At 63.2% G+C, this 26,800-nt stretch overlaps 2 protein-coding genes across 2 annotated transcripts; both read left to right on the forward strand.

The window, feature by feature from the left end:
* Positions 1–19,198: 19,198 nt before the first annotated feature.
* SEPTIN5 (septin 5) lies at positions 19,199–23,859 on the forward strand. The gene is made up of 11 exons (XM_055550350.1): positions 19,199–19,642; positions 20,239–20,335; positions 20,429–20,515; positions 20,711–20,834; positions 20,910–21,044; positions 21,145–21,262; positions 21,350–21,451; positions 22,135–22,231; positions 22,316–22,451; positions 22,574–22,676; positions 22,804–23,859. The coding sequence occupies exons 1-11, from the start codon at positions 19,562–19,564 to the stop codon at positions 22,858–22,860; spliced, it is 1,137 nt and encodes a 378-aa protein (XP_055406325.1). The 5' UTR covers positions 19,199–19,561; the 3' UTR covers positions 22,861–23,859.
* On the forward strand, positions 23,747–24,949 carry GP1BB (glycoprotein Ib platelet subunit beta). Its single transcript, XM_055549977.1, has 2 exons — positions 23,747–24,024; positions 24,102–24,949. Exons 1-2 carry the CDS (start codon positions 23,747–23,749, stop codon positions 24,829–24,831), a joined length of 1,008 nt encoding a protein of 335 aa, XP_055405952.1. The 3' UTR covers positions 24,832–24,949.
* Positions 24,950–26,800: the final 1,851 nt, after the last annotated feature.

Consider the following 26,800-nt stretch of genomic DNA (forward strand, 5'->3'; position numbering starts at 1 on the left):
GTTTGCAGGCCTGTCTTATCCCAGCTTCCCAGGTGACTCAGTGGGTTAAGAACCCACCTGCCAATGCAGGAGACCCTGGTTTGATCCCTGGGTCAGGAAGATCCCCTGGAGAAAGAAATGGCAACCCACTCCAGTATTCTTGCCTGGGAAATCCCATGGACTGAGGAACCTGGTGGGCTACAGTCCATGGGGTCCCAAGAATCAGACACGACTGAGACAACCATCAGCTTATTCCACAGAACAGAGCCTTCCGGCACCCCCTCCCGCCGGGCTACTGCGCTGTGGTTCCGGATTGTTCCAGGCTCGCGATGCCTGCTGACGAGGACGACTGCCCACATGTCTTCCCACTGCTGGACGTGAGCCTCAGGGCACGTTCCCAGAGGGGATCGCAAGTCCCAGGGGAAAGGGATGTCCCGTCTCTTCAGACGCCACCCTGCTGGTCTGGGCTGCCCCCACGTGTGAGCGTGAGAGCCCAGCCTGTGCCCGCCTCTGGCCTGCGGTCCGCCTGGCACGGCCACTTGCTTGGCCTCTCCCTGGCGTGAGTGTGCGTGAGAGAGTGTGCGTGAGTGTGCATGTGTGTGCGTGAGTGTGCGCGCACACGCGTGTGTATATGCGTGAGTTTGTGAGTGCGTGAGTGTGCGTGTGTGAGTGTGCATGTGTGAGTGTGCGTGTGTATGTGTGTGTGCATGTGCATGAGTGTGAGTGCGTGTGTGTGAGTGCGTGTGTGAGTGTGCGTGAGTGTGCATGTGTGTGTGTTGCGTGAGTGTGCGTGTGTGTGCGTGTGTGTTCACGTGAGTGTGTATGTGTGAGTGTGAGGGTGTGAGCATGCATGTGTGTGCGTGTGAGTGTGCGTGCACGTGAGTGCGTATGTGCGTGAGTGTGCATGAGCATGCATGTGTGTGAGCGTGCGTGTGAGTGTACGTGAGTGTGTGCGTGTGTGAGTGTGCATGAGTGTGAGTGTGCGTAAGTGTGTGTGCATGTGTGTGAGCGTGAGTGTGTGCGCGCGTGAGTGTGCGTGAGTGTGTGAGTGTGCGTGAGTGTGTGTGTGCATATGAGTGTGCGTGCATGAGTGTGCATGTGCGTGTGTTGCATGACTGCGTGTGTGCACGTGAGTGTGCGTGAGTATGTGAGTGTGCGTGTGAGCATGCATGTGTGAGCGTGTGTGAGTGTGCGTGAGTGTGCGAGTGTGCATGAGTGTGTGTGTGAGTGTGCGTGTGTGAGCATGCATGTGTGAGCGTGTGTGAGTGTGCATGAGTGTGTGTGAGTGAGTGTGAGTGTGCGTGAGTGTGTGTGGCCCGTTCTCGTGCTGCGTGTTGACCATCATCTGCATTTTGCAGTCTCCTGTCTCCACACCCGACTTGCTGGGCGTCCTTAAAAGTTCCCAGTGTTGGCACATCAGCCCCTGGGTGCACCCCGCCCCATCATTTTCACCTCTCCGGCTCCCTTTCAGGCGGGCGGGGATGCGATTTTCTGTCGCTGCCTCTGTGTCTTTTATCATGTATGAGTTCCGCGTGCTCAGGCCCCGTCTGAAGGCACTGGCCCGGGTTTCAGAGTGTAGGGCTTCTGTGGTTCCGCTCGCCGGTGCTGGTGTTGCGCCATTGTGCTTCCGTTTTGTGGCGGTGGGCAGCGTGCAGCCCGTGCTCCCTGCTTCTGTGTGACCCCCAGCTGTGTCCCTGTCGTTTTATTTTCAGAAAGCCCACCGCTCCCCTGCCTTCATCGTGTACTGAATCTCCAGATGAGCTTGGCTCTGCTCCTGAATTTTCTATCAATGCAAGTCACGTTCGTAATTTAAAAGTTTCTAGGGACCATAGTAAAAAATAAATAAAGAGAAACAGGTGAGACTAATTTTAATTTTTTTTTAATATTTTTACTCATTTGGCTGCACCAGGTCGTGGTTGCGGCCCATGGGATCTGGTTCCCCAACCAGGGATCGAACCCAGGCCCCCTGCATTGGGAGCGCAGAGTCTTAGCCTCTGGACCACCAGGGAAGTCCCTGACTGTAATATTTTTACCTGAATCTACCCAAACATCACTTGAGGTACGGTTGGTATAGGCACATGATTACTGGAGCGTGGGCTGCTTTGGGTCAGGAGACGGCGTGTGCGGCTCTGCGTCGGGACATCACACCCCAGGGCCAGCGGCCGCTGGGACACATGCCAGCCTGCCCCCCCAGCCCGTCCTCTCGGGGCTGCCCTCGCTGTGGCCACGGTGTGGCCCAGGGTGCGTGTGTCCGGCGGGCCTTCTCCTCGCAGAGCTGGGGCTGCCGTCTTCCTCCCCAGAGAACAGTCTCCCCTCCAGGGGGAACTGTCCTGTGGGGGTAGCTGGCATTTTGGTGAGAAAGCAGGAGAAATCCATTTGTTCTGGAGCTTGTCCTAGGAGAATTTGTCTCTCTCGTTTTGCTGATTGGAGGTCTGTTCATCTGCCAGGGATCGGGAGACGATTCTTCACTGAATATGAAATTTTCTTCTGCTTCTACCAACCAGCTTTGACATAGCTTCTTAGAAAATGACAAACTGGGAAAATAAAAATAGAAACCAGTGATGTACCTTCTTATCACTGGCTCATCTGCTGAGTGCCCGCCTCCTCCAGCGGCGGGGATGTGGATTCTGAAGGAAACGGGACTCTGTCTGTGTTCACATTTCTGGCTTCATGCTCAGGAGACTGTAATTGCTTTTCTGCAAACTTGGCTCTTTCTGTTTGCTCCGTGTCACTCTTTCTGCCCCAGGACGATTCTTCCCCGTGAGTCGTGCCCAGCCGAGCCGCAGATGGGCCTTCTGGGCGTGACTCTGTGCTCTGGGCCCGGAGTCCGCCTGGGGAGCCCAGTGCTTCCTGTCGGAATTCCAGACTCTGGGCTGGCCGCTGGGGAGACCGCCCAGCTGGCCCTCAGTGCGAGGGGGGCTGGGAGCCCAGCAGGCGGGGCTGGGGACACCGTGAGTCAGCTGTTAGTCAGCCCGCGCAGAACGGGCCCTGCAGGTTCTCACGGTGCGCAGGGCAGGGCCGCAGCATCTGCACAGGAGCCGGTCTGGGGCAGGGCCGCCTGGCCTTCCCTGCCCAGCGGACGCCCCTGGCCGGGTGGGGCCGCCAGCACCGTGGTTCCTGCCCTTTCCTCAGCTTGGCCTCCAAAGGCAGCCCTAACCCAACCCCAAGCCTGACCCTGAACCTAAACCATAGTCCTAACTCCTCAGTTCAGTTCAGTTCAGTAGCTCAGACGTGTCCAACTCTTTGCGACCCCATGCATCTCAGCACGCCAGGCCTCCCTGTCCATCACCAACTCCTGGAGATTACTCATACTCATATCCATCAAGTTGGTGATGCCATCCAGCCATCTCATCCTCTGTCCTCCCCTTTTCCTCCTGCCCCCAATCCCTCCCAGCATCAGAGTCTTTTCCAATGAGTCAACTCTTTGCATGAGGTGGCCTGGAGTTTCAGCTTTAGCATCATTCCTTCCAAAGAACACCCAGGGCTGATCTCCTTCAGAATGGACTGGTTGGATCTCCTTGCAGTCCAAGGGACTCTCAAGAGTCTTCTCCAACACCACAGTTCAAAAGCATCAATTCTTCGGCACTCAGCTTTCTTCACAGTCCAACTCTCACATCCATACATGACCACCGGAAAAACCATAGCCTTGACTAGATGGACCTTTGTTGGCAAAGTAATGTCTCTGCTTTTCAATATGCTCTCTAGGTTGGTCATAACTTTCCTTCCAAGGAGTAAGTGTCTTTTAATTTCATGGCTGCAGTCACCATCTGCAGTGATTTTGGAGCCCCAAAAATAAAGTCTGACGCTGTTTCCTCTGTTTCTCCATCTATTTCCCATGAAGTGATGGGACCAGATGCCATGATCTTTGTTTTCTGAATGTTGAGCTTTAAGCCAACTTTTTCACTCTCCTCTTTCACCTTCATCAACAGGCTTTTTAGTTCCTCTTCACTTTCTGCCATAAGGGTGATGTCATCTGCATATCTAAGGTTATTGTTTCTCCCTGCAATCTTGATTCCAGCCTGTGCTTCTTCCAGCCCAGCATTTCTCATGATGTACCCTGCATATAAGTTAAATAACCAGGGTGACAATATATAGCCTTGACGTACTCCTTTTCCTATTTGGAACCAGTCTGTTGTGCCATGTGCAGTTCTAACTGTTGCTTCCTGGCCTGCATACAGATTTCTCAAGAGGCAGGCCAGGTCGTCTGGTATTCCCATCTTTTTCAGAATTTTCCACAGTTTATTGTGATCCACACAGTCAAAGGCCTTGGCATAGTCAATAAAGCAGAAATAGATGTTTTTCTGGAACTCTCTTGCTTTTTCGATGATCCAGCGGATGTTGGCAATTTGATCTCTGGTTCCTCTGCCTTTTCTAAAACCAGCTTGAACATCTGGAAGTTCATGGTTCACGTATTGCTGAAGCCTGGCTTGGAGAATTTTGAGCATTACTTAGTAATTACTATTACTAGTAAGTGTGTGAGATGAGTGCAATTGTGCGGTAGTTTGAGCATTCTTTGGCATTGCCTTTCTTTGGGATTGAAATGAGAACTGACCTTTTCCAGTCCTGTGGCCACTGCTGAGTTTTCCAAATTTGCTGGCATATTGAGTGCAGCACTTTCACAGCATCATCTTTCAGGATTTGAAATAGCTCCACTGGAATTCCATCACCTCCACTAGCTTTGTTCGTAGTGATGCTCTCTAAGGCCCACTTGACTTCACATTCCAGGATGTCTGGCTCTAGGTGAGTGATCACACCATCATGATTATCTTGGTCGTGAAGATCTTTTTTGTACAGTTCTTCTGTGTATTCTTGCCATCTCTTCTTAATATCTTCTGCTTCTGTTAGGTCCATACCATTTCTGTCCTATATCGAGCCCATCTTCGCAGGAAATGTTCCCTTGGTATCTCTAATTTTCTTGAAGAGAGCTCTAGTCTTTCCCATTCTGTTGTTTTCCTCTATTTCTTTGCATTGATCGCTGAAGAAGGCTTTCTTATCTCTTCTTGCTATTCTTTGGAATTCTGCATTCAGATGTTTTTATCTTTCCTTTTCTCCTTTGCTTTCCACTTCTCTTCTTTTCACAGCTATTTGTAAGGCCTAACCCTAACTCCTAGCCTGACCCTAAACTCTAACAACACTAACCCCTAGCCTGACCCTGACCCTGAAACTAAATACTAACCCCTGCAAGAGCCTGACCCTAAACCCTAACCCTAACTCCTAGCCTGACCCTGAGTCCCAGGATGATCCCAGAAATTTCTCGTGTGGAGAGGCCCTCCCGTCGCGCACCGAGCGGCAGCTCCTGGGTGTCCCACCGGGCGCCTTATGCATGTGCCAGCCTGTGTGTGTCCTCTCAGGAGCTTTGTGCGTGTGCAAGCACACGTGTGTGCAGAAGTGCGTCTTCCCCGGGGCTGCCTTCCACACACAGGCCGCGCCTGTGCCCACAGGCCGGCGACTTTTTTCTCTTTGTTATTATTATGATAAACCACATCGTGGGCTCTGCTCTCATAAGTGTCCCACAGTTACGTTAACTCCAGGGGCTTCATACAGCAGATCCTAGAGCAAAACTAAGACTTTATACTGGACTATTTTTATTACTTATATTCAAAAGGAGTTACAGTAGAATGTTCATAACGTGGGCTTCCCAGGTGGCTCAGTCAGTAATGAATTCGCCTGCAATTCAAGAGACTCGGGTTCAATCTCTGGGTTGGGAAGAGATCCCCTTGGAGTAGGGACTGGCAACCCACTCCAGTATTCCTGCCCGGAGAATCCCATGGACACAGGAGCCTGGGGGCTGCAGTCCGTGGGGTCGCCAAGAGGCAGACACGACTGAGCGTGCACGCACACACCATAACACAAAGGCCACCATCGTAGCCACTTCTAAATGCATGGTTCGGTGGCGTTGAGTCCACGCACATTGTTGGACAACCCTTCCCAGCATTATCTCTAGAACTCGCCATCTTCCCAAACTGATGCTCCGCTCTCTCCCCGCCCCCCACCCCGGCCCCCACCGTCTATTTCCCGTCTCTTTGAAGCTGACAACCCAGGGACCTCGTGCAGGGTTTGTCCGGGGTCTGCCCTTTCCACGGGCATCGGGTCCTCAGGGCTCATCCTCGTTGCAGCCTGAGTCACGTGTCCTTCCTGCGGAGGCGCACGTGTCCCACTACAAGCCCTGACCACGAGCCCACGGCGCTCCCTGCGGCTCCCGGGGGGCAAGAGGAGGGGCCACGAGCCCACGGCGCTGCCTGCGGCTCCCGGAGGGCAAGAGGAGGGGCCACGAGCCCACGGCGCTGCCTGCGGCTCCCGGGGGGCAAGAGGAGGGGCCACGAGCCCACGGCGCTGCCTGCGGCTCCCGGACGGCAAGAGGAAGGGACACGAGCCCACGGCGCTGCCTGCGGCTCCCGGACGGCAAGAGGAGGGGCCACGAGCCCACGGCGCTGCCTGCGGCTCCCGGACGGCAAGAGGAGGGGCCACGAGCCCACGGCGCTGCCTGCGGCTCCCGGGGGGCAAGAGGAGGGGCCACGAGCCCACGGCGCTGCCTGCGGCTCCCGGGGGGCAAGAGGAGGGGCCACGAGCCCACGGCGCTGCCTGCGGCTCCCGGACGGCAAGAGGAGGGGCCACGAGCCCACGGCGCTGCCTGCGGCTCCCGGGGGGCAAGAGGAGGGGCCACGAGCCCACGGCGCTGCCTGCGGCTCCCGGAGGGCAAGAGGAGGGGCCACGAGCCCACGGCGCTGCCTGCGGCTCCCGGGGGGCAAGAGGAGGGGCCACTGAAGCTGTCGGAAGGGCTGTCGGAAGCCGCCTCCGAGGCACGAAGGGCTGTGCCCAGGCACGCCCGTCCTCGTTCCACACACAGTGGCCACAGCCCTGCCCTGGTGCCTCCTCCCTCCCGGATGGAGGAGCCGGACGATGAGCCCAGGTGATCAGGGATGCAGAGCGGCCTCAGGGTCCAGTGACTCCACTCCCTGGACACCTAACTCCACAGGGGCGGAAACGTGTGTCCACACAGGGCTTCATCCCGACTGCTCATTCCAGCCTGTGCATGCAGACGAAAAGGGGAACCACCCACGTGGCATCAACACACGGGGGGACAACACGAGGCCCATTCAGTCAATGCAACGAGGTTCCGACACAGGCTGCCGCGTGGCGGGCCTCGAGAGCTGCTTCTCAGAGAGGGCTATGTATTGTGTGATTCCGCCTGTAGGCACCGTCCAGAGCGGGCAGATGTGCAGACCTGGGATGACCAGGGCCGGGGGGGCGGGGGGCGGTGGTGGTGCCCGCGAACGGGTTTCCTTTGGGTGATGGAGGCAAAGCTTTGGAAGGTCCTGAAGCCCTCGGAATGACACCCTGTGTAAGGGAGGGCCTCCTGGCCTGTGAACTATGCGTGCGCAGGATGCGTCCTCGTCGTGGCCTGTGGCTGTGGCTGCCCGGCCCTGTGTGCACCCTGGGAGCCTCTGAACGCACAGGCTAGGTGGTGAGTGGTGTGGTGATGAATTGTCTCAATAAAGCGCGTGGCCAGGGGCCCGGGGCAAGCGTGGTGTTTCCGAGGGAGGCGAGGCAGCCTGTTGGCTAGGGTTGCCTTGGGAGGCAGGGCTCAACTCCCGGGAGGGGCTGTGTGTATGGCAAGGGTGCAGCCTGAGGCCTGAACCACACAGGGTCTCAGGGGTCCCCACTGTGGAGGTGAGGTCAGTGTGGCCAGACCCAGGTCCGAGCCCGAGGGGCGCAGAGCAGGTGGCCGTGGGTGGTGTCGTGGGCTGAGCCGTGTCCCCAGGTCCATGTGTTGAAGCCCCAACCCCAGTGCTTAGAATGTGACTGTGTTGCAGACGGGCCTTGAAAGAGGTGGCTGAGTGAAAAGAGGTCACTAGGGTGACCCCACTAGGGTGGGGCCCCAACCCAAAAGAACCCAGGACCTTTTGAGACAGGAGGTCAGGACGCAGACACACAGAGGTGAGGATGCGGGGAGATCATGGTGGACACTCGCCAAGGAGACGGAACTGCCCCAGCCTCAGGCTTGCAGCTCCCAGACCATGGGGAAGGGACTCCCGCCGCTGAAGCCCGGGGCGGGGGTGCTAGGTGCTGGGGGAGCCCTGTGAGGAACTGCGGGCGCATTGCTGAAGCAGAATCCATGCTGGATGTGGAGCGAGAGGGGAGGGGACGACCAGAGTGGTTTGGGATTCAGATCCGAGCTGCTGGTGGGTGGGGACCCCGCACGTTAGACGGTAAACCAGGCAGAGCAGAGTGGTCCGCTGGGGGCTGTCCAGGGACCCCCAAGACCGTCCCCAGCCTCTGCCAGGGGGGTTGAGGACCCAGCAGCCCTGGGCGGCCCCCAGCTCCTTCCGCGCCCCCTTCACGGGCTCCAGCACCAGGGACTATCTGCACGGGCAAGTGAAAGCAAAAGCCAGAGATGCCCGGGGCTCAGCGAGGACCCCGAGGTGGGAGGGGGAGAAGGCAGAGTCCAGGGGCGCCCGGAGGTCAAGCCCAAGGTTCCCAGAGCACCTCCGCCATCGTGGGGAGGACCCAAGGGGCCAGCAGTTTGCTGCAGGCGGCGCGGCCCCTCTGAGGAGGGCCCTGCCCCTTGCCGCCTGCCAGCAGGGGCTCAGAAGGGTCTCCTTGGATCCATGAGTGGGGAAGCGGAGGGGGTCGTGAACGCAGGGAGCATGGAGATGGTGCCAGATTTTCTGAGCCCTGGAGCGGGGGCGGGGTGTCAACGTTCCAGATAAAACCCCCAAAACACCGCCCAGTGCCCCGCCCCAGCTGCTCTGACAGCGTGCGCTGGGCTGGTCCTCAGCGGCCAGGCTCTTGGGTGGCCCTGCCCGGGAGTGTGCCCCCTCACTCAGCACCCGCCCTGGAGCCTGAGACGTCGCCCTCGGCTCTGACGTCCTCCCCGGAAACCCCTGCCAAGCCAAACACGCCCGTGTGGGGCTCCGTCCTGAGTCAGAGCCGTGTGGCCACGGGCTGGGCTGGGCTGTCCTGTCCCTGAGCCCGGCCACCCGCCCCCGATACATGCCCATGGGTCCCAGGCCGCACCCAGTGTGAGGTCTCAGAGGCACGTGGGGGTCTACAGGTCCCACGCCCACCCCCACGCCCGACCACGCGCCTCGGACGGCCACCCCTCCCTCCTGTCCTGCAGGCCTCAGGGTAACTCACCTTGATGGGGCCGTCCCCCACCTCCGGCCCTAGTCCACCCCTGGCTGCTGGCCAGAGACAGGTCAGTGTCCATCATCCAGGCTGTGAACAGAGAGAGGACTGGCCAGGAAAGAGGAGCGTTGGCAGATTTCATTTTTCAAAGACGGGCCTGAGAAGTCTTCCAGGCCACACCTTCTCCTGGAGCTGTGACGCCCCATGAACACGAGGGTGTTCACGGACAGAGGGTTATAGGACAGGGACGCTGCACAACCTCCCCGGGGGCTTGAGGCCCCCGCGTGGTCAGGATGTGGGCCAGCCCCCCCAGATATGGTGGAGAGAAGCCACAGGGCTTAAGGGAGGTGTCCAGCTGGCGGCCCCAGTGGCAGACACCGAAATCACACAGCCGACCCAGCTGAGCCCTCCTGAGGTTCTGACCCACAGGAACCACAAGAGATTAAAAAATGACTACATTGATGTTGGACTATAAAGAAAGCTGAGCACCAAAGAACTGATGCATTTGAACTGTGGTGTTGGAGAAGACTCTTGAGAGTCCCTTGGACTGCAAGATCCAACCAGTCCATTCTAAAGGAAATCAGTCCTGAATATTCATTGGAAGGACTGATGCTGAAGCTGAAACTCCAATACTTTGGCCACTGGATGCTAAGAACTGACTTACTGGAAAAAACCCTGATGCTGAGAAAGATTAAAGGCAGGAGGAGAAGGGAACGACAGAAGATAAGGTAGCTGGATGGCATCACCGACTCAATGGACACGAGTTTGAGTAAACTCTGGGAGTTGGTAATGGACAGGGAGGCCTGGCGTGCTGCAGTTCATGGGATCTCAAAGAGTTGGACACGACTGAGCGCCTGAACTGAACTGAAATTGATGTGTTAAGTCACTAAGTTTCAAATTGTTACGCAGCAACAGATAGTCATTTCAAAACAGACTAGAATTCAGAAGGAGATCTGCGAGAAAGCTAAAATCTTGAGTTTCATCAGCGGTGTCAAGGCAGTTCGGTGGGGAAGGTTAAATTGTTTCAACAAACAGCGCTAGAACAATTGGATAAACTTTGATCTCTACCAACACCATACACGCAGATGAGTTCACAAGGGGTCACAGACCTAAAGACAGTGCTATAAATACAAAGCTTAGGGAAGAAACAGAGAGAATATGGGTCATGACCTTGGAGTAAGTAGGCAAAGATTTCTTGGAGAGAACAAAAGAAGCTTGAGGTAGAGAATGAAAAATCAATAAATTGGGACTTACCCAAATCACAAACATCTGTTTCTTTTCATTTTAATTTTTTTTTTGCCACATGGGATCTCAGATTCTGAACCAGGGATTGAACCCAGGTCTCCTGCACTGCAAGGCAGAATGTGAGCCACCGGGGAGGTCCCCCAACCAAGTTCAAAAGCAATTTGACAAGGAAGGAGCCAGCAAATGCTTTGGGAGCAAGTGGACGCTCACAAGCCATCAAAAACGTCAGCCAACCTCTTGTACCTCATACAAGAACAAGCTCAAAGTAAAATCATGGACTTAGACTTAAAACATAAAATTGAAAATTTAGGGGGAAAAGAAAAACGCTTTAGTGCCCAGAGCTCAGCAGCAAATTCTTAGACTTGGCATTCCTCTCCCTGCGCTGCTGTGTGACACCCCCGCATGGTACCCACTGGGAGGACCTGGTTAGCTATCAGCTGCGCCCCCTGCCCAGGAGGCCGGGCCCAGCTGTCCACGGGGTGAGCACTCTGGGGTGAGATGGTCCAGGACCCCTCAGGGTGTACTGGCACCCGAGGGTGCTCGTGCAGAGTTGTGGCTGCAAAAACCAGCCTTTGGCAAGAGCTCACGGGAGGGGAGGGAGTCCTGGCAACACCTGACCCCTGGTGGTCCCGCTCGGGGGCCTCAGGCCCGGCTCCCAGCGCACCCCGGATCCGGCTCGCTCGGCCCAGTGGGTCAGTGGCCAGAAGCACTCAGGCTGGGCTCTTCCCGACTCCGAGCCACTGGTGACGGAGGCGTGGGGGCTCCTGCTGCCCTCCACTAGAGGGGCTCAGCGTGGCTCCCCTCATTTGGCTGCCTGGGGCGGGCACAGCTCTGCAGAGGAGCCCCCCACGGTCTGTGGCCAGAACGAGGGGCATGAGGGACTGAGCCGAGACCCCGGGGCCTTCCTGCCCTTCCTTGGATGCCCAGGGCCGGCCGCCCGCAGCCATGTCCATGCTGTTCACTCCCGGGGGGTTTTCTCACCTGTCCCTGGCCTGATGACCCCAGGACGGACATGGGGTTGGGATACAGCGGGGCACGGGGGCCAGCCTTTGGAACCCCAACACCCAGCCTTCCCTGGAGGGCAGAGGTGGTCACGGGGGAGGGCGGGCCTGGGTCTGGGTCACCGTGAAGCCCCAGACCTGCCTGCACTTGGTGAGGGGCCCTGGCCCTGGTCAGCAGTGTCCACTGGCTGAGTTACTCTGCACTCCGTCGTCTTCCAGATCCCGTCTCATCATGAAGGCGTGGAGGCCCCCCGCCACCGGCCCTCGCCAGGGAGGGGCGCTGCTGCTGCTCCGGGTCCCCAGGCTGGGCCCCTGGGGCCGAGCACAGGCGTCCTCTGTCCCTCGGTCCAGCTGTCCAGGGAACGGGGCCGCGGTGTGGACCAAGGCTCTGTCTGGTGGCATGCGGTGGTGCTGGCGGTGCCCTCCTGGCCGGGCAGCTGCCGTGGACGGTGTGTCCCTTGGACGGGGCTGCTGCCCACTGGACGTGAGAGCCTGCTCGCCCTGTCACAGCGATCTAAGGGGAGGTGAGAGCAGGGCTCTCCACGGCCCCTGGCTGCACATACGAGCTCCTCACCCTCCGTATTGGGGGCAGCTGTCCCCACGGCCCCCTTGCCGGCCTGTCTGGGCAGAGGGCACCCCGGGGTCTGGGGTGGGTGGGCGGGGCTGCGGCCTACAGCGCAGGACGGCCACACCCCCACCCGGGCCGAGGCCTGCCTGCTGCCCCAGGGCCCTCGCTCAGGCCTTTGTCCTCCTCGCTCTGAACCCCACTTCCCGGTCTGTGCCCAGGCATGGTGCGCGCCCCCCAGCAGGGCTGAGCAGGCTGAGGCCCGCAAAGCACGCTGTCCCCCTCACCCTCAGGGTGTGGGGTTGGGGGAGGATGACTCACCTTTCTGCACACCAGGAAGCCCCTGGGAGAAGAGGACCCCTGGACCCCAGCCTGGGCGCCCCCCACAACGGCCCCAGCATCACACTGAGAAGCGGGGACCTCAGAGGGGGACAGTCCTGAGCCAGAAGCCGGCGGGCACAGCACAGCCCACCGGGCGGGATGCAGGAGGTGGCTGGGCAGTGGCAGAGGGGCAGGGCGAGGGGGTGCCCACCGTTGGGGCCTGAGCAGCGTGCCCCCATCTGTCAGCGCAGCGGGTCCTTCTCTTGCGCCAGCACTGAGCCTGACCGGGGCCTGCTCTGCAGGGCCCCGCACCTGGGCACAGACTGCATGAGTGCGTGACCCAGGGCACCACCCTTGGGCCAGTGGGGATGGGCTACGGGAATCACAGCCCCTGTGTGCCGAGTGGGGGGGTGGGGTCTGTCTTGAGCCCCATGCTGTCACCAAGGACGGGGACCCCAGCCTCAAAGGGTCTGAGTTTCTGAGCGGGCTGGGACGCAGGGAAGAGGGTGTCCTGCACGCCACAAAGGTGCTCTCGGTGGGTTAGCTCCACTTTGAGCTGACTATGGTCCTTCTGTGTCCCCGTGAAGGGCAGTGTGGTTCTCCTCCTCTCCTCTGAAGCGGGGTTCAGAGCAGGTAGCCCTTTCTTCAAAGAGGCGGTCTGACCCCCGCAGCCCAGAGACGGGGTGTTGATGGCCACGCTGTGTCCAGCTCGGCTTCTGCCCTCGAACCTGGCCTCAGATGGACCGAATGCTCTGGAGTGTGTTGCCAGCGGCCCCCAGTCCCCTGGACAGGCTGCCCTGTCTCGAACCCGACACCTCCGGGCTTAGGGCTTACACAGAGGCACCAACGCCCACGTGACCACAGATGCCCACGCGTCTATGTTAACAGGAAGGACGATTCGGCACCAGCTAAATGCGGCCTCTGGAGAACTTCCGAAATAAAAAGAGGTTTTTTTTGTTTTGTTTTTCTGAAAAGCGTCAAGCTATTTGTAGCCCAAGCTGGTTGAGCAGATTTTTCTGGGTGTAGCTTATTTTTTCATTCATTACCTTCTTTTTCTTGTGAATTAGAAAGTAGCGTTCTTCCCACCCGGGAGCATCGCTCTGACTTCTCCCTGTACCACTGCCAGCTTTCCTGCTCCGGCGGTGGGGGCGGGCTCAGACCTGCTCCCCCCAGCCCAGGAGGCTGGGTTTTCCTTTAACCACAGCCCCGCAGTGGGAGGCAGGCTGGCCGGGCCCGGGCTCTCCTACCCAAGGTCACCCGCCCCCAGGGTCGTGACCTGCAGTGGGCAGGGGCCGTGGAAGGGTTGCACCAGGTGGTCAGTTGGCAGCATCCAGGCTGGAGAAACCGGAAGAGGCCCCCCTGCCATCCCACCTGGCAGAGCAGAAGACGGGCCTGTGAATCACTGGCCAGAGCCTACACACTTGCTCGGGCAGCGAAGCTGTGATCTGTCGCTCAGAGTCTCTCAGCTGGAGCGGCAGCCCCTGCATCTGTGGCAGGATTCGGGGTGTCCCCTGGACTCACGGCCGGGTTAGAGGGGAGCAGACCCTACCAGCTTCCCACCCCGCAGCCCGGGGCGTTTCGCTCACCCCTGGGCGTTTCACCAGAGGCCTGACCCAGGCCTGCCCTAGGGAGTCCTGGGGCTCCGGGCCCTCTTGCCATCAGCTCCAGGCCCAAGACTGGGCTGCAGCCCACCTTTGCTGACCCCACCCTCCCCTGGAGCACACATAGATGAGAAAAGAGCTGCCTCTGTGGTGCCCCACCCCTCCCTGCCTCTTGTCTATAGGATTGTTTTAAAACCTGTAATCTGCCAAGCTAGGCCCTTCCAGCACTCCAGTCCCCTCAGGGCTGAGTTCAAACTCCCTGACCTGGGGCTGCCTGGAGCCCCTCCCAGACCCCCAGGACAGGGCGGCTTAGCCCTTTCTCCAAGTCTCAGGCCTGCCTGGGCCAGTTGGTGCTAACTTTTGAAGTGTCCTTTCTCACTGCTATGGAGTCCATGTCCTTTCTCTCTACCCCATGGACAGAGGAGCTTGGTGGGCTACAGTCCACGGGTCACAGAGTCGGACACGACTGAGCAACTTCACTTTCACCTTCTCACTGCCGGATGGGACCGCTTTGCTAAGCTCCAGGTGCCCTGAGATGGGGTTTCCACAGAGGCCCCCAGGGTTGGTGAAGGCTCAGAAGTCCTGCCTCGCACTCCAAGTGTCCCCTCTGGCCCCACGCCTTTATCCACAATCCCGAACTCCCTAAAGCTCTGAAAGAAAGGTTTTCAAACTCTGGTGACAAAGCCAGTCCTAAACCAACATACACGTTTACCGTGGTCTTTATTTATTCCAGTTCATGGGAACAGTTGCGTTTCACTACCAAAATCTTAAAAAATTTTTTTAGTATTTCTTTTGGCGGCGTGGCATGGGGGGACCTTAGCTTCAAACCAGGGATGGAACCCGAGCCCCCTGCAGTGAAAGCAGGGTGTCTCGACCTCGGGCCGCTGGGAAGTCCCTCAGCACAAGAATTTCAAGGCACAGCCCCGGGGCCCTGTGAGGTATCAGGTCATCTGTGAGCGGGTGAAAGTCCTGAATTCCAAACCCTCTGGCCCCAAGGCCTGGGGCAGGGTAGGGGTGGACTGGCCCCACACCTCGTGGTGGACCGGGCGGGGGCCCCGGGGGAGGGGACCCCGACCAGCCGGGCAGCAGTGAAGGTGCTGCCCCCCGACTTTCACACTGAGAGGGGACACAGTCTGCCCAGCGCCGGCGCTCAGAGATGGCAGAGCCCACAGGCCAGCAGAGGGCCCAAGGGCGCAGGAGGGTGGGACAGGATGGGGCTTCCTGCCTGTGGAGGGGTCCTCACCTGGGGGGCTGCTGACCACAGGCCTGACGTCCCTCCCTGAGGGACTGAGAGCCCCAGACGTGCCTCCTGGGGGGCGCTCCCGGCGGGGTCCAGGCTGAGGGCACCTGGGAGTGTCGCTAGGAGTGTGGCAGTGACCGAAAGAGACAGGAGGCACCCGGCCTGGGGAGACCTCAGCCTAAGTGGGGTGCAGACCCTGGCCCGCCTTCAGAGCGCCCGGGAGGCCCCTTCTCAGGGTAGTCTCAGTGGGTCCACCTGCGGGTGTGCAGAGCACAGGGCACTGGGGTGGCAGCTCACCCTCACCCCTTACCAAGGATCCCAGAACTGGGGCGGACCGGCTGCCCAGGTGTGTGCACTCACAGAGCCAGGTACAGCCACCAGCAGCTGCCGGGGAGGAGCCGGGCTGGCCGCGCTCCAGGCATCAGGCTTTCTGCCTGGACAGGGCCAGGAGTGGGGCTCCGCGGGCCAAAGCCCCTGGCATCCATTCTGATGAGTTGGGGGGGGCATGCCCTGACCTCAGCTGGGCAGAGCCTGCCAGGCCAGCTCGGTGGTGGAGCATGTATGAGGCCCGAGCCTCTGGGGGCCGGCTTTACAAGGCGGGGGGCCACACCAAGGATGATCAGAGGTCAGGTGTGGGCGGGGGTCCCATGAGGGGGGAGGAGTCACAGCCGGGGTCTGGGTAAGGGGCCGGGGATCGGGCAGGGACGGTGTTGGGGGGCCGGGGGCCCTGGGCAGGGAGGGGGGGTGGTGGACAGCGGCCGCGGTCACGGGGGCCGGGTGCAGTGCGGGTCTCGGGTGCCCCAGCGCCCGGCCGGCGGGAAGGGAGGGCGTCGCCCCAGGCCGCGGGCGCGGGGCGGTGGGGGCGCCCGGGTCCCCGCCCCCGCCGGCCGCGCCGGGTCGCGCGTGGGCGCGGCGGGCGCCGATTGGCTGGCGGGCGCGCGGGCGGGGCGGGCGGCGGCGGCGCGGAGGGGCCGGTCACCCCGCAGCCCGGCCTTGGCCTCGGCTCGTCGCCGCCCCGCCCGCGCGCACGTCCCCCCGGCGGCCACCATGAGCACAGGCCTGCGGTACAAGAGCAAGCTGGCGACCCCAGGTGAGCCCGGCGCCCGCCCGCCCGCGCGCGCGCGCGCCTTTGTCCCCGCCGCCCGCGCGCCTCTCATCGCGTGTCTCGGTCTCTCTCCCGCCCGCCGGCCGGCCCTGGACCCCGACCCGACCCCCGACCCGACCCGCACCCGCAGAGGACAAGCAGGTACGCGTGCGCCGCCGCTCACCCGGCCCGCAGTCACCCATTGTGCCAACAACCCGCGGCGCCCCGGCGCGACCCCGCCCCCGCCCGCCGTCATCCCGCCCTGTCGCGATAGCCGATCCTCAGCCCGGGTGCTGCCGGGCGGAGGCGGCGCCGTTCCGAGGTCCTGGATCCTGACCCTGGCTTGCGCAGCGTGGGCCCCTCCCCGATGGGGGATGGGCCGGGTGCCCCCTCCCACTGGTCCAGCGCCGGCCTCTCCTTGTTGAACTGGCCCGAGACCGCCTGCTGGGGGTCCTGAGGGAGCCCCTGGTCATGGAAGGCCAGGGGCGGGGGGAGGGGTCTGTGTCCAGCAGCCAGGGCCGTCCCAAAGCTGCCCCACACAGAGAGGGTGGGCAGCTGCTCGGGCCACCCCACCCAGCTTCTCTGCATCCTCTTCCCACTGAGCGATGTGAGTTGGCTGACCTGGTGCCTCTTCCCCAGACTGGGAGCCTCCAGGGCCTGGTCTGAGTCATCCCCCTGCCCAGCATGGATCTTCAGACCTAGGGGGTACAAACTGGTTCACCCAAGGGCCAGCCTGGACCCCCACCCTCCAGTGCACAGGTCTGGACAGGAGGCCGCCTGGACACCCACTGCTAACCTAGCTGAGGTCAGGTTTAAATATCGAGGCGACCCCACGGAGAAGGGCGCATCTGGGGAGCTTGGGGCCCTGGGGCAGCCCCACTGGCTGAGGTCTCTCTGCTCAAGCGCAGCCGTGTTTTGGGCAGAACAGGAAGGCCGACTCAGGCACCAGGGTGGCCTTGGCAACCCTCGTCAGGGATGGGGGTTCACACCCTGGGTGGAACCCCGCAGTATTGGCCCAGGTGTGGCAGGCGGGCGGAGCAGCCTGGCAGGTGGGGCTGGGGCTGGGAGTCGAGGGCTGTGCCCTGGGCTGGGCGAGGCTTGTGGGGAGGGGCCTCTCATCCTCACCCTGCCAGCAAGGGGCTCCCCGGGGAGCCAGGGCCGGGAGCTGCCTGCTCGTGCTGCGGGTCGAACAATGCAGGAGATGCAGGGCCAGCCCACCAGCCTGCCATTGTTCAGGGAGAGACAGGGGAAGCCCCAGGAGACCAGCCCCCCTGCTCCAGGGCCTGTGGACACTTGGGGTCCCCTGCTGGGGCTCCAGCCCCGCTGGGCCGGTGTCTGCCCCACCTGGAGCTCAGCTAGGACCGGCCTCACCCATGCCTGCCCCTGGGGCACGAGGCAGAGGGCGTGATGTGGGTGGGGTGTAGCTTCCCCCGGGATCGGGCCCAGGAGCCAGGCGTTTGGGGCAGGCTCCCCGTGGGTCTTCACTGTTCCATTGTTGGTGTTCTGAGCCTCAGCCTGTTGCCCCTCCAGGAAAGAGGGGGACTCTATGGACCCCTCCGTGCCCACCACCTTAGGCACTGGGTGGGGGGCTCTGGTGGTCCCCTGTGCCCTCCCCCACTGCACCCCCTCTCAGCGAAAGTGGTGGCCCCACTGGCTCTGGCTCCTGTCCCCAGAGCCGGTGGGGAGATTCTAAGAATGAAAACGCCTCGAGAGCATCAGGCACCAGGCGGTGGGGAGGAGGTGGGCGCGGCACGTCTGCGGCTCCAGGAGTCCTCAGCAGTGTCTGAGGACCAGACAAAGCGGGCGGCAGGGCCCTCTCCTTGGGGACCCCCAGGGAATCCCCAGCCCTGTGCAGGTGAGGTGGGACGTGGGCTGGGCTGGCAGGGGCTGGGCTTGTCCCCGGTCCCGGGCCTCCCGAGGCTGTGCCTTACCAGTGGGCAAACCGAGGCCGTCTGGGCAGTGCACCCTTCAGGCCCCAGGGTGTGGGGAGATGAGGCCAGGCCCGCTCTGTCCTCGGAGGTGCCCCAGGCCCGAGACGTCAGCTTGTCCACCCAGCAGGAGCTGGTCCTAGCAGCCATGTCTAAGGTGGCGCCTGGGGTTGGAGGCTGGGGGATACTCAGCCCAGAGGCCCCCCACAGGTCCACGTGGAGGGTGCTTTCTTGGAGCCAGGGTGGGGGGCCGGGCTGTGGCCTGTGGCCCGCCCCCGGCCCCCGCCCCCCCCCCCCCCCCCCCCCGCCCTGTCCTCTTGGATGAAAGGCGCTCCTGTTCCCAGAAGTGGACCCACCCCTCCTCCCCAGGTGCCAGAGGCCTCCAGGCCCCATGGCAGCAGCTCCGGCCTGGACGGGGGTACAGAGGCCTCTTAAGCAGGGAGCTAGGAAGGGAGGGTGGGTGGGGGTGTGGGGGCCTCCCAGCCCTACTGACGGAGTTCACAGCGCGTCCACCTCTTTGGATGCTCAGCTCCTTCCCATTGGTCTGGCCTATTCAGATTCTGGTGGGGGCCTGTGGGGTTGGGGAGAGGCTGGGTTTGGGGGCTCAGGAGACCCCCGTGGTCCCTGGCATCACTGCACAGGCGAGAGGGCGGAGCTAGCTGGAGCCCCCCAGGCCCCCTATTGCCCAATCCTGGGGGTGAGGGCAGGGTGGAAGCTCAGAGTGCCCCCCGGGAAAGGGTCCGCTCCATCAGCCCCCCTCGGCTGGCAGTAGCTGTCTGGCCAGCAGGGCTGGCCGGCGGGTTTGGGGAGCCACGCACGGGCCACAGCTTCCGCGTTTGCAGAGGGGATGGGGGGCGGGCATCTAGGGCTCTGACCGCTCCCTCCCGCCCGACGAGGGCCTGGGTGGGGAGCGGGTCTCTGCCCTCGCAGGTTCCCCGCTGGTCTAGGCGGCCGCGGCGGTAAACATTCTCCGGACACACGCGGGGGGCGGGGCGCGCAGGGAGGGGTGCGTCTGTGGGGTTCGGGGGGCCGGGCGGGAGCGCGCGGATGGGGCTCCCTCTGGCGGCGGGCGCGGCGGCGCGGACCCGCCGTGGACCAGCCCCCGCCGTGCAGTCGCGGGGCTGACGGCCCGAGCCGCGCCGCTCCGCGCGCAGCCGCCTGCCTGCCGAGCTGGGCCCTGCCCTCCTCCGCTCCGATGGCTCCGCCCGCGCGGCCTCATTTCCAGGCGACTGTCTCCCGGAGACCGCGCGCTCCCGTCCGGCGCAGGGACCCGCTTGTGCCCGGGGCTGGCCGTCTGGGGCCGGACCCGCGGCTCGAGGGGGACCTCGGGGTCGCGCATCGCGTGAGCGCCGCCCCGCCCCGGGCCCCGGTGCCCGCGTCCGTGCGCCCCGGGGGCGAGAACACGCCTGGCGGCGGGCGGGCCTGACGCTCTGGGCCCCAGCGTGCGCGCGGTCCCAGGCTGGCGGGGATGGACTCGCTGGCAGCGCCCCAGGACCGCCTGCTGGAGCCGCTGCTCTCGCCGCGGACCCAGGCCCAGAGGCGGCTCAAGGTGTGTGTGCAGCGGGGCGCGGAAAGTGGGTCAGCGCGCGCCCACCCCGGTGTCCGCACTGGCGATATGACGGGGCCGCAGGGTCCTGGGGTCCTGGGCTGTGCGCGGGGCCACGGGGAGGCCGGGGGCTGCTGTCTATAAATAGCCGCAGCTCCACCGTCGCTGCAGCCAGCCGCCCCCGCGGCTGGATCCGGGCCAGATGCGGCCTCCCACCCCCTACTTTCGCGGAGGGGTGAGTATTGAGGTGAGGGCTTCTCCAGCTTCGGAGGTCCTTGGGCACGTCTGAGGGGTCCGGGTCCTGGTGCCCTCTGCCCCCCACCCAAGGACACTGGCCTCACTGGATGTGCCTGTTGCCCCCGCTCCAGGCACTAACTCGGCCTCTGTGAAGCCCTTGAGGGCACCACCACCCTCCAGGCCCACCTGCCTCCCACCTCAGGGGGGCCTTTGCCCACAGACCCTCGCCTGCTGCTGCCACTGAGAAGCCCCTCTCCCGGGGGACCCTGCCCTGCTGCCCCCTGGCCTGAGCTCGGTAGGGGCAGGGGCCAGGGCTGCTCCCGGAACAGGAGCATGCCCCTGACCTGCCCCACCCCCGCCAGGACGTCGACAAGCAGTACGTGGGCTTCGCCACGCTGCCCAACCAGGTGCACCGCAAGTCTGTGAAGAAGGGCTTCGACTTCACGCTCATGGTGGCCGGTGAGTGGCCCAGGCCCCAGGGCGGGCAGGGGCACGGGCAGCCATGCTCTGTCTGGGGCCTGGGACCTGACTTCCCCACTGCATCTGTGGGCAGGGAGTCAGGCCTGGGGAAGTCCACACTGGTCCACAGCCTCTTCCTGACCGACCTCTACAAGGAGCGGAAACTGCTGAGTGCCGAGGGTGAGTGGGCCCCACGCCCCCTGCTGGGTGACCCTTTCAAGGGCTCCTTCCAGGTCCAGCCTCGATCCTCTGTCCCTGAAGCGTGGGTCCAGACCACCACCAGGCCACGTAACCTGGGAGTGTCTGGGGTGCCCGGGGGTAGGAGTCAGGGCCGCAGAGGCCACTCTAAACCACCCCCCACGCCCCCCGCCCCAGAACGCATCAGCCAGACAGTTGAGATCCTAAAACACACGGTGGACATTGAAGAGAAGGGGGTGAAGCTGAAGCTCACCATCGTGGACACACCGGGCTTCGGGGACGCCGTCAACAACTCTGAGTGGTGAGGAAGGCTTGCCTGGGCTGGCCTAGCCCCCGGCTCTCAGCCCGGCTGGCCTCACGTGCCCCCTACCCCCAGCTGGAAGCCCATCACCGACTATGTGGACCAGCAGTTCGAGCAGTACTTCCGGGACGAGAGCGGCCTCAACCGCAAGAACATCCAGGACAACCGGGTGCACTGCTGCTTGTACTTCATCTCCCCTTTCGGGCACGGGTAGGTGGCTGCCCTGGCCAGGGGGCCCGGCCCGCCCGCTCCTCAGGCACCCCCTCCCGCCGCCCCCGCCCCTCAAGCCCCTCACCCCGGCCCCTCACAGGCTGCGGCCGGTGGACGTGGCCTTCATGAAGGCCCTGCACGAGAAGGTGAACATCGTGCCCCTCATCGCCAAGGCCGACTGTCTCGTCCCAGGGGAGATCCGGAAGCTGAAAGAGCGGGTGAGCCTGCGGGGCTGGGGGTCTGCGCGGGGCTCAGGGGGGACTGAGGCCGCCAGCCCCTCCCCTGACAGTCCTCGCTGGCTGCAGATCCGGGAAGAGATCGACAGGTTTGGGATCCACGTGTACCAGTTTCCTGAGTGCGACTCGGACGAGGATGAGGACTTCAAGCAGCAGGACCGGGAACTGAAGGTGAGCCTGCAGCACTTGGGGGACCCCAGAGGCCACGCTACAGCGGGTCTAGAGGAGCAATGGGGCCCTGGTCTGACCTGGGGCGGGGGGGTGGCGTGAGACTTTCATCTAGGCTGTAGAGTCTTAGCCGGGGGTGGCTCAGGTCCCGGCTGGCCAGTGTGGTTTGGGTCCTGTGTGGTTCATGGGTCATGGAGTGCTTGCCAGGATACGAGGGCACGGTCACTGGCCAGGCCCCACCCTGGCCCTGCGCTCAGCCCCCTTCTCGTACCCCAGGCCTGTGCATGCCCCGACTACAGAGTCCTGAGCTCTGGGGGAGGGAGGTGGCTTTGAGTGGTGATGGAGAAGCCAAGCTGGGGACAAGTGGCCACTAGGCCAGGACCAGGGTGGGCCCTTCACCCCAAAGTCAGCAGGGGTATCACTAACAGCCGGCACAGGCTCCACTCTGGGGAAGGAGGGGGAGGGTACATCTGATTGGGCACAGCCTGGCAAAAGCCCTCCATGTAAGTGGCACCAGCTCTGGCTTCAGCTGGCAACAGAGAGGCCCAAGGTGGGGATAACAGGGTCTCTTTGGGGAGAGGTTATTGTTGGGGACACTGGAGGTGTGCCCATGCCCCTCTTGTACCGTGGACCTAACACCTATGCTAACTGGGCATGAGCCCTTGCACCTGCCCCTCCCCCCCCAGGAGAGCGCACCCTTCGCTGTTATCGGCAGCAACACGGTGGTGGAGGCCAAGGGGCAGCGGGTCCGGGGGCGTCTGTACCCCTGGGGGATCGTGGAGGGTGAGTCCAGGCCTGGGGCACAGCCTTTGGGTGGGAAGGCTCCCCTGGGCCGGTGGCCTACTCACCGGCCACCCCTGCCCACAGTGGAGAACCAGGCGCACTGCGACTTCGTGAAGCTTCGCAACATGCTAATCCGCACGCACATGCATGACCTCAAGGACGTGACCTGCGACGTGCACTACGAGAACTACCGCGCGCACTGCATCCAGCAGATGACCAGGTGCGCGCCCCCGCCCCGCCCGCCCCCAGTCCCCGCCCGGAGGTGCGGGAGTCGCAGGGCCGTGCTGGTGGCGAGGGTCAGCCCGGCCTCCAGCAGCCTTGTCCCCGGTGTCCACCCTGCAGCAAGCTGACGCAGGACAGCCGCATGGAGAGCCCCATACCCATCCTGCCACTGCCCACGCCCGACGCTGAGACTGAAAAGCTCATCCGGATGAAAGATGAGGAGGTGGGCGGGGAGTGGGGGGCGGAGCCAGGCTGGGTAGGCGGGGTGGGGTGGAGCCAGGCTGGGCGCAGGGCAGGCCCCGCCCACCGCTCGCTCACACCGCCCCCTGCCGCTCCTGCCCCACCCCCAGCTAAGGCGGATGCAAGAGATGCTGCAGAAAATGAAGCAGCAGATGCAGGACCAGTGACCCCGCCGCAGCCCCACGTGCCATAACTATACTGCCGGCTTCCGGGCTGGCCCTTCCCACCCCCGGACCCCGACGGGCCTGGACTCGACGCCGGATTCATCTGGATCGTCCATAGGCCCGGGCGCGACCCCCAACCCCAGAGTGGCCCAGACCTGGTTTTTTTCCCCTCCTGTTCTCAGAGACGCTGGGTCACAGCCCCCAGCCAACCCTAATTTATTCTCAGCATCGACCCCTCCCCTCGTTTGTATCTGCTTCCCAGGGGCCTGGACGTTGCCCCCCCCCCCCCACATCCAGACCTCTCTGGCTTTGGGGCGCTGGATCTAAGTTGGGTGGTGACTTGTGAGATCTGCCCCCAACCGGAAGGTCACTGAACTGACTCCAGGCCCTATTTACATGGGCGAGAGAACCAAGGCAGAGTGGGGGTGGGGGGCCGATCCCCGGGACCCTGGCCTGTTTCCCGACTCGGAGCCTCCCTTTGGGCCCCCGTGGGTCCTTCTTACCCCTTTCCCCACTCACCAGGCACCTCTGTGCACAGGTTGGGAGCGGAAGTGATTAGGCTCCCTCCCGACCTAAGGAGGTCAGCTGGCTGCAGGGGACCGTAAGGCGGCTGGGCTTCGCAGTGAATGCCCGCGATCCTCCCCCATAGCCTGGCCTGGTCCCGGGGGGCTCCAGTAGCAGCGGGTGGTCGGCAAACTGGCCTCCCCCGCCCCTGGCCCACCCTTTGCCCATCAGGGGCGGGAGGCCCGCTCTGCCCAGCAGCACTGTCGCTCTGGGTTCCTGAGTCCCTGGTCCCCGTCCCTCCACCCGCATGATCCCTGGCCCCGAGCTCCATTCTCCAGTGTGTTCCGTTGTGAATGCTGCACCCTGTCCTGGTGACAGGAGAACAATGTTGGTGAACGTCGAAGAGGGTGTCCGCATGGTCTGTGCGCCCCGGGAGCGAGGGGCCGGAAGCTCGGTCGGCCGGCAACCTGGCGATAGCGCTCTATCTGCGCTGGCGGCTCGACCTCTGGGTTATTTCTGGCGGGGTGGCCGCGTTGTGGTCGGTTCGGCAGGCGCACCAGGGCCGGGGAGGGGAGGGGCGGGGCGGCCTTATCGCCCGGTCCTGCGACCACCGCCCCGAGCTCCAGAGCTGGTCCGGTGGCCGACCTCTCGCCATGGGCTTCGGTGAGTCTAGGGTCTGCCCAGGCCGCGCGTTCCCCGAGGACATCTGGTAGGGAGGCTCTCAGTCCTCTGGGCTGCAGTCAGAGCGGTTCGGGCCAGACCCGGAGGACCCTTCCAGCCGGCGGGCGGGTGGAAAGGCTCGCGGGCGGTGGCATCGCCCAGGACCCCGCGGGTCGGGCTCACCGCGGCGCTTCCCTTCCAGGGCTGCGCGGGGCGCTGAGCCTGCTGCTTCTGCTGCTCGCGCCGCCGGGCCGCTCGGCCGCGGGCTGTCCCGCCCCGTGTCGCTGCGCAGGTACACGCGTGGACTGCGGGCGCCGCGGGCTGACGTGGGCCTCGCTGCCGGCCGTCTTCCCGCCGGACACGACCGAGCTGGTGCTGACCGGCAACAACCTGACGGCGCTGCCGCCCGGGCTGCTGGACGCGCTGCCGGTGCTGCGCGCCGCGCACCTGGGCGCCAACCCTTGGCGCTGCGACTGCCACCTGGTGCCGCTGCGGGCCTGGCTGGCCGGCCGGCCTGAGCGCGAGCTCTACCGCGACCTGCGCTGCGCCGCGCCCCCCGCGCTGCGGGGCCGCCTGCTACCCTACTTGGCGGAGGACGAGCTGCGCGCCACCTGCCCGCCCGGTGCGCTCTGCCGCGGGGCGCTGGCGGCGCAGCTCCTGCTGCTGGTCCTCGGGCTGTTGCACGCGCTGCTGCTGGCGCTGCTGCTGTGCCGCCTGCGGAGCCTGCGCGCCCGCGCCACGCGCCGGAGGCCGCTGAGCGAGCCGCTGGCCGCCGAGCGCGCGACCCCCGAGCCGAGCGACTGGCGCTGAACCGTGCGGCCGGGCCCCCTCCCCCGTCCTCACGATCTCCCAGACCTGCCTGCCCGGCGGCCCCGCGCAGGGGCCCGACTGCTGCGCCACCGCTGGCCACACGCACCCATGCCTGGACTTGGACCGAGGAGCCCCCCACGCTGTCTGCGCTGCCAATAAACCCTGCTCCCCACCCGACCGATCCTCACCGTGTGCCGCGGAATCCCCTTCCCAAACCCAGAAAGAGCTCCGAGGGGGGAGGAGTTCCCACATGGCAGTTCATACACCTCCATATCACCTCCTGGTGGGGGAACATGGGGTGGGGGCAGTGAGCGAACTTGCACCCCGCCCCGACTCTCCCCAAAGTTCAAGTGGGGAGGTGTGGAAGGGCTGCAAGGACAGTGCCCACCTGGGGGGTGGGGGTGAGGACAGTGTGGGGACAGTCGGAGCCCCAGGGGCGGTGCATATGCCGAAAGCATGTGCTTGGAGTGGAGGTTTCTGGCTGCCAGGGCGGGTCTGCCTGGTGGCTCCAAGGATGGTTCAGGGTGTGAGGCTCCCCAAAGCATCAGGAGTGCTTTGGACCAGGGATGGTGAGGGCAGTCAGGGGCCCCAGCAGGACCTTCCTGGGCATTTGAGTAAGAAGATCTGGAGAGCAGGTAAGGACAGGGTGAGCCTTGTGAGCTGGGGTCCACAGAAGCTCCCTGCTGGAGTGAGGAGGCACAGGGGGTTGCAGGGTCTCTGAATCGTGTCCTCCACCTGGCTGCCACCTCCTGCAGGAAAGCACCCCTGACTGCTTCTCAGGCCCTGGTCTCCCCCATCCCAGCCCTGGATCCAGGCCGAGCCACCAGGGCCTGGAAAATCCTGAGTATGTGCCCCAGCGTGGCTCAGGCTGCTAAGCTGGACCTGGCAGCCCCAGAGAGACGGCGATGCTTTCCCCACTTCCGCTCTAGGTGTGGCCCCCACCTGTCTGGCCCTGTGAACAATGTAGGCCGCTGATGAGGAGCCTGGGGCCTGAGCCCCGGCTCCCGGGCCCAGGAAGGCCCCTGGCCCCGCTGACCCGGTCGGGGAGGCTGCCACTGACACAGTCTTTGTCTCAGCCTTTGTGGGACAAGACGGATGGCCCTCCGGCCGGGCCGATGCTATCTCGGGGCTGCCGGTGGGACGTGAGGTGGGAGCCACCCCCTCCTTTGTGGGCAGGTGCGTGGCATCCGGCCCATTGTGGGCTGCAGCTGACTGTCCGCTGTCCATCCAGGCTTATCACCAGATCTGGGATAGCGGCCCCTTCTGCACAAAGAAATGCCCCCTGCCCCCCAGGGAGTGGCCCGGAGCCCTGGTAGGGGTCAGAGGTAATAGTCATCGTGCAAGGTACACAAGCCACCCCCTAAACTCAGCCCCAGTGCAGTGCAGGAATGGGGTGTCACCCCTTCTTTCCACAGCAAGAAACCTGATTCTGAGGGTGGCGGGTCTCCCTGTTGGGCCCCAGAGCTTTCTCTGTAGCTGCCCTGGGAGCAGAGCTGAGACCAGGCCCCAGGGATCCCCTCTCCTCCTCGCTGAGGCCTCTGTGGGGCAAATGCAGGGCCCAGAGAAAGGGGCCTGGGGGGTCCTAGGTGACACCAAGCTAAGACAGGGAGGCCTCCCTGGGCTATGGGACAGGTCCCAGCAGGAGCTGGGAGTGACCAGTGGTGAGCAGGAGCCCAGCTTCCCAGCCAGTGTCCTGTTGAGGGGGCGGGTATGGTGGTCCCGGGGGCCAGGGGCTGCAGAAGGCTGGATCTTCTGACAGAGGAAAAGGCCGGCATCATGGTGTGGTCAGATCCGAGGAAGAACTTCCCCTTCAGACGACAGGGCAGCAGAACCCCGTGGTTACTCCAGGCTCGCCCTGCCCTCCTGCCAGTTCCCCGTGATTTCTAGGGGCTCCGGCCATGGTACTGACCACCAAGGGCTGCCAGCCCTTACCCTGAGCTGACACTCCACACACAGACCCTGGGGCCTC

Source organism: Bubalus kerabau, chromosome 16 (genome assembly GCF_029407905.1).
Source record: "Bubalus kerabau isolate K-KA32 ecotype Philippines breed swamp buffalo chromosome 16, PCC_UOA_SB_1v2, whole genome shotgun sequence".
Taxonomy (NCBI): Eukaryota; Metazoa; Chordata; class Mammalia; order Artiodactyla; family Bovidae; genus Bubalus; species Bubalus kerabau.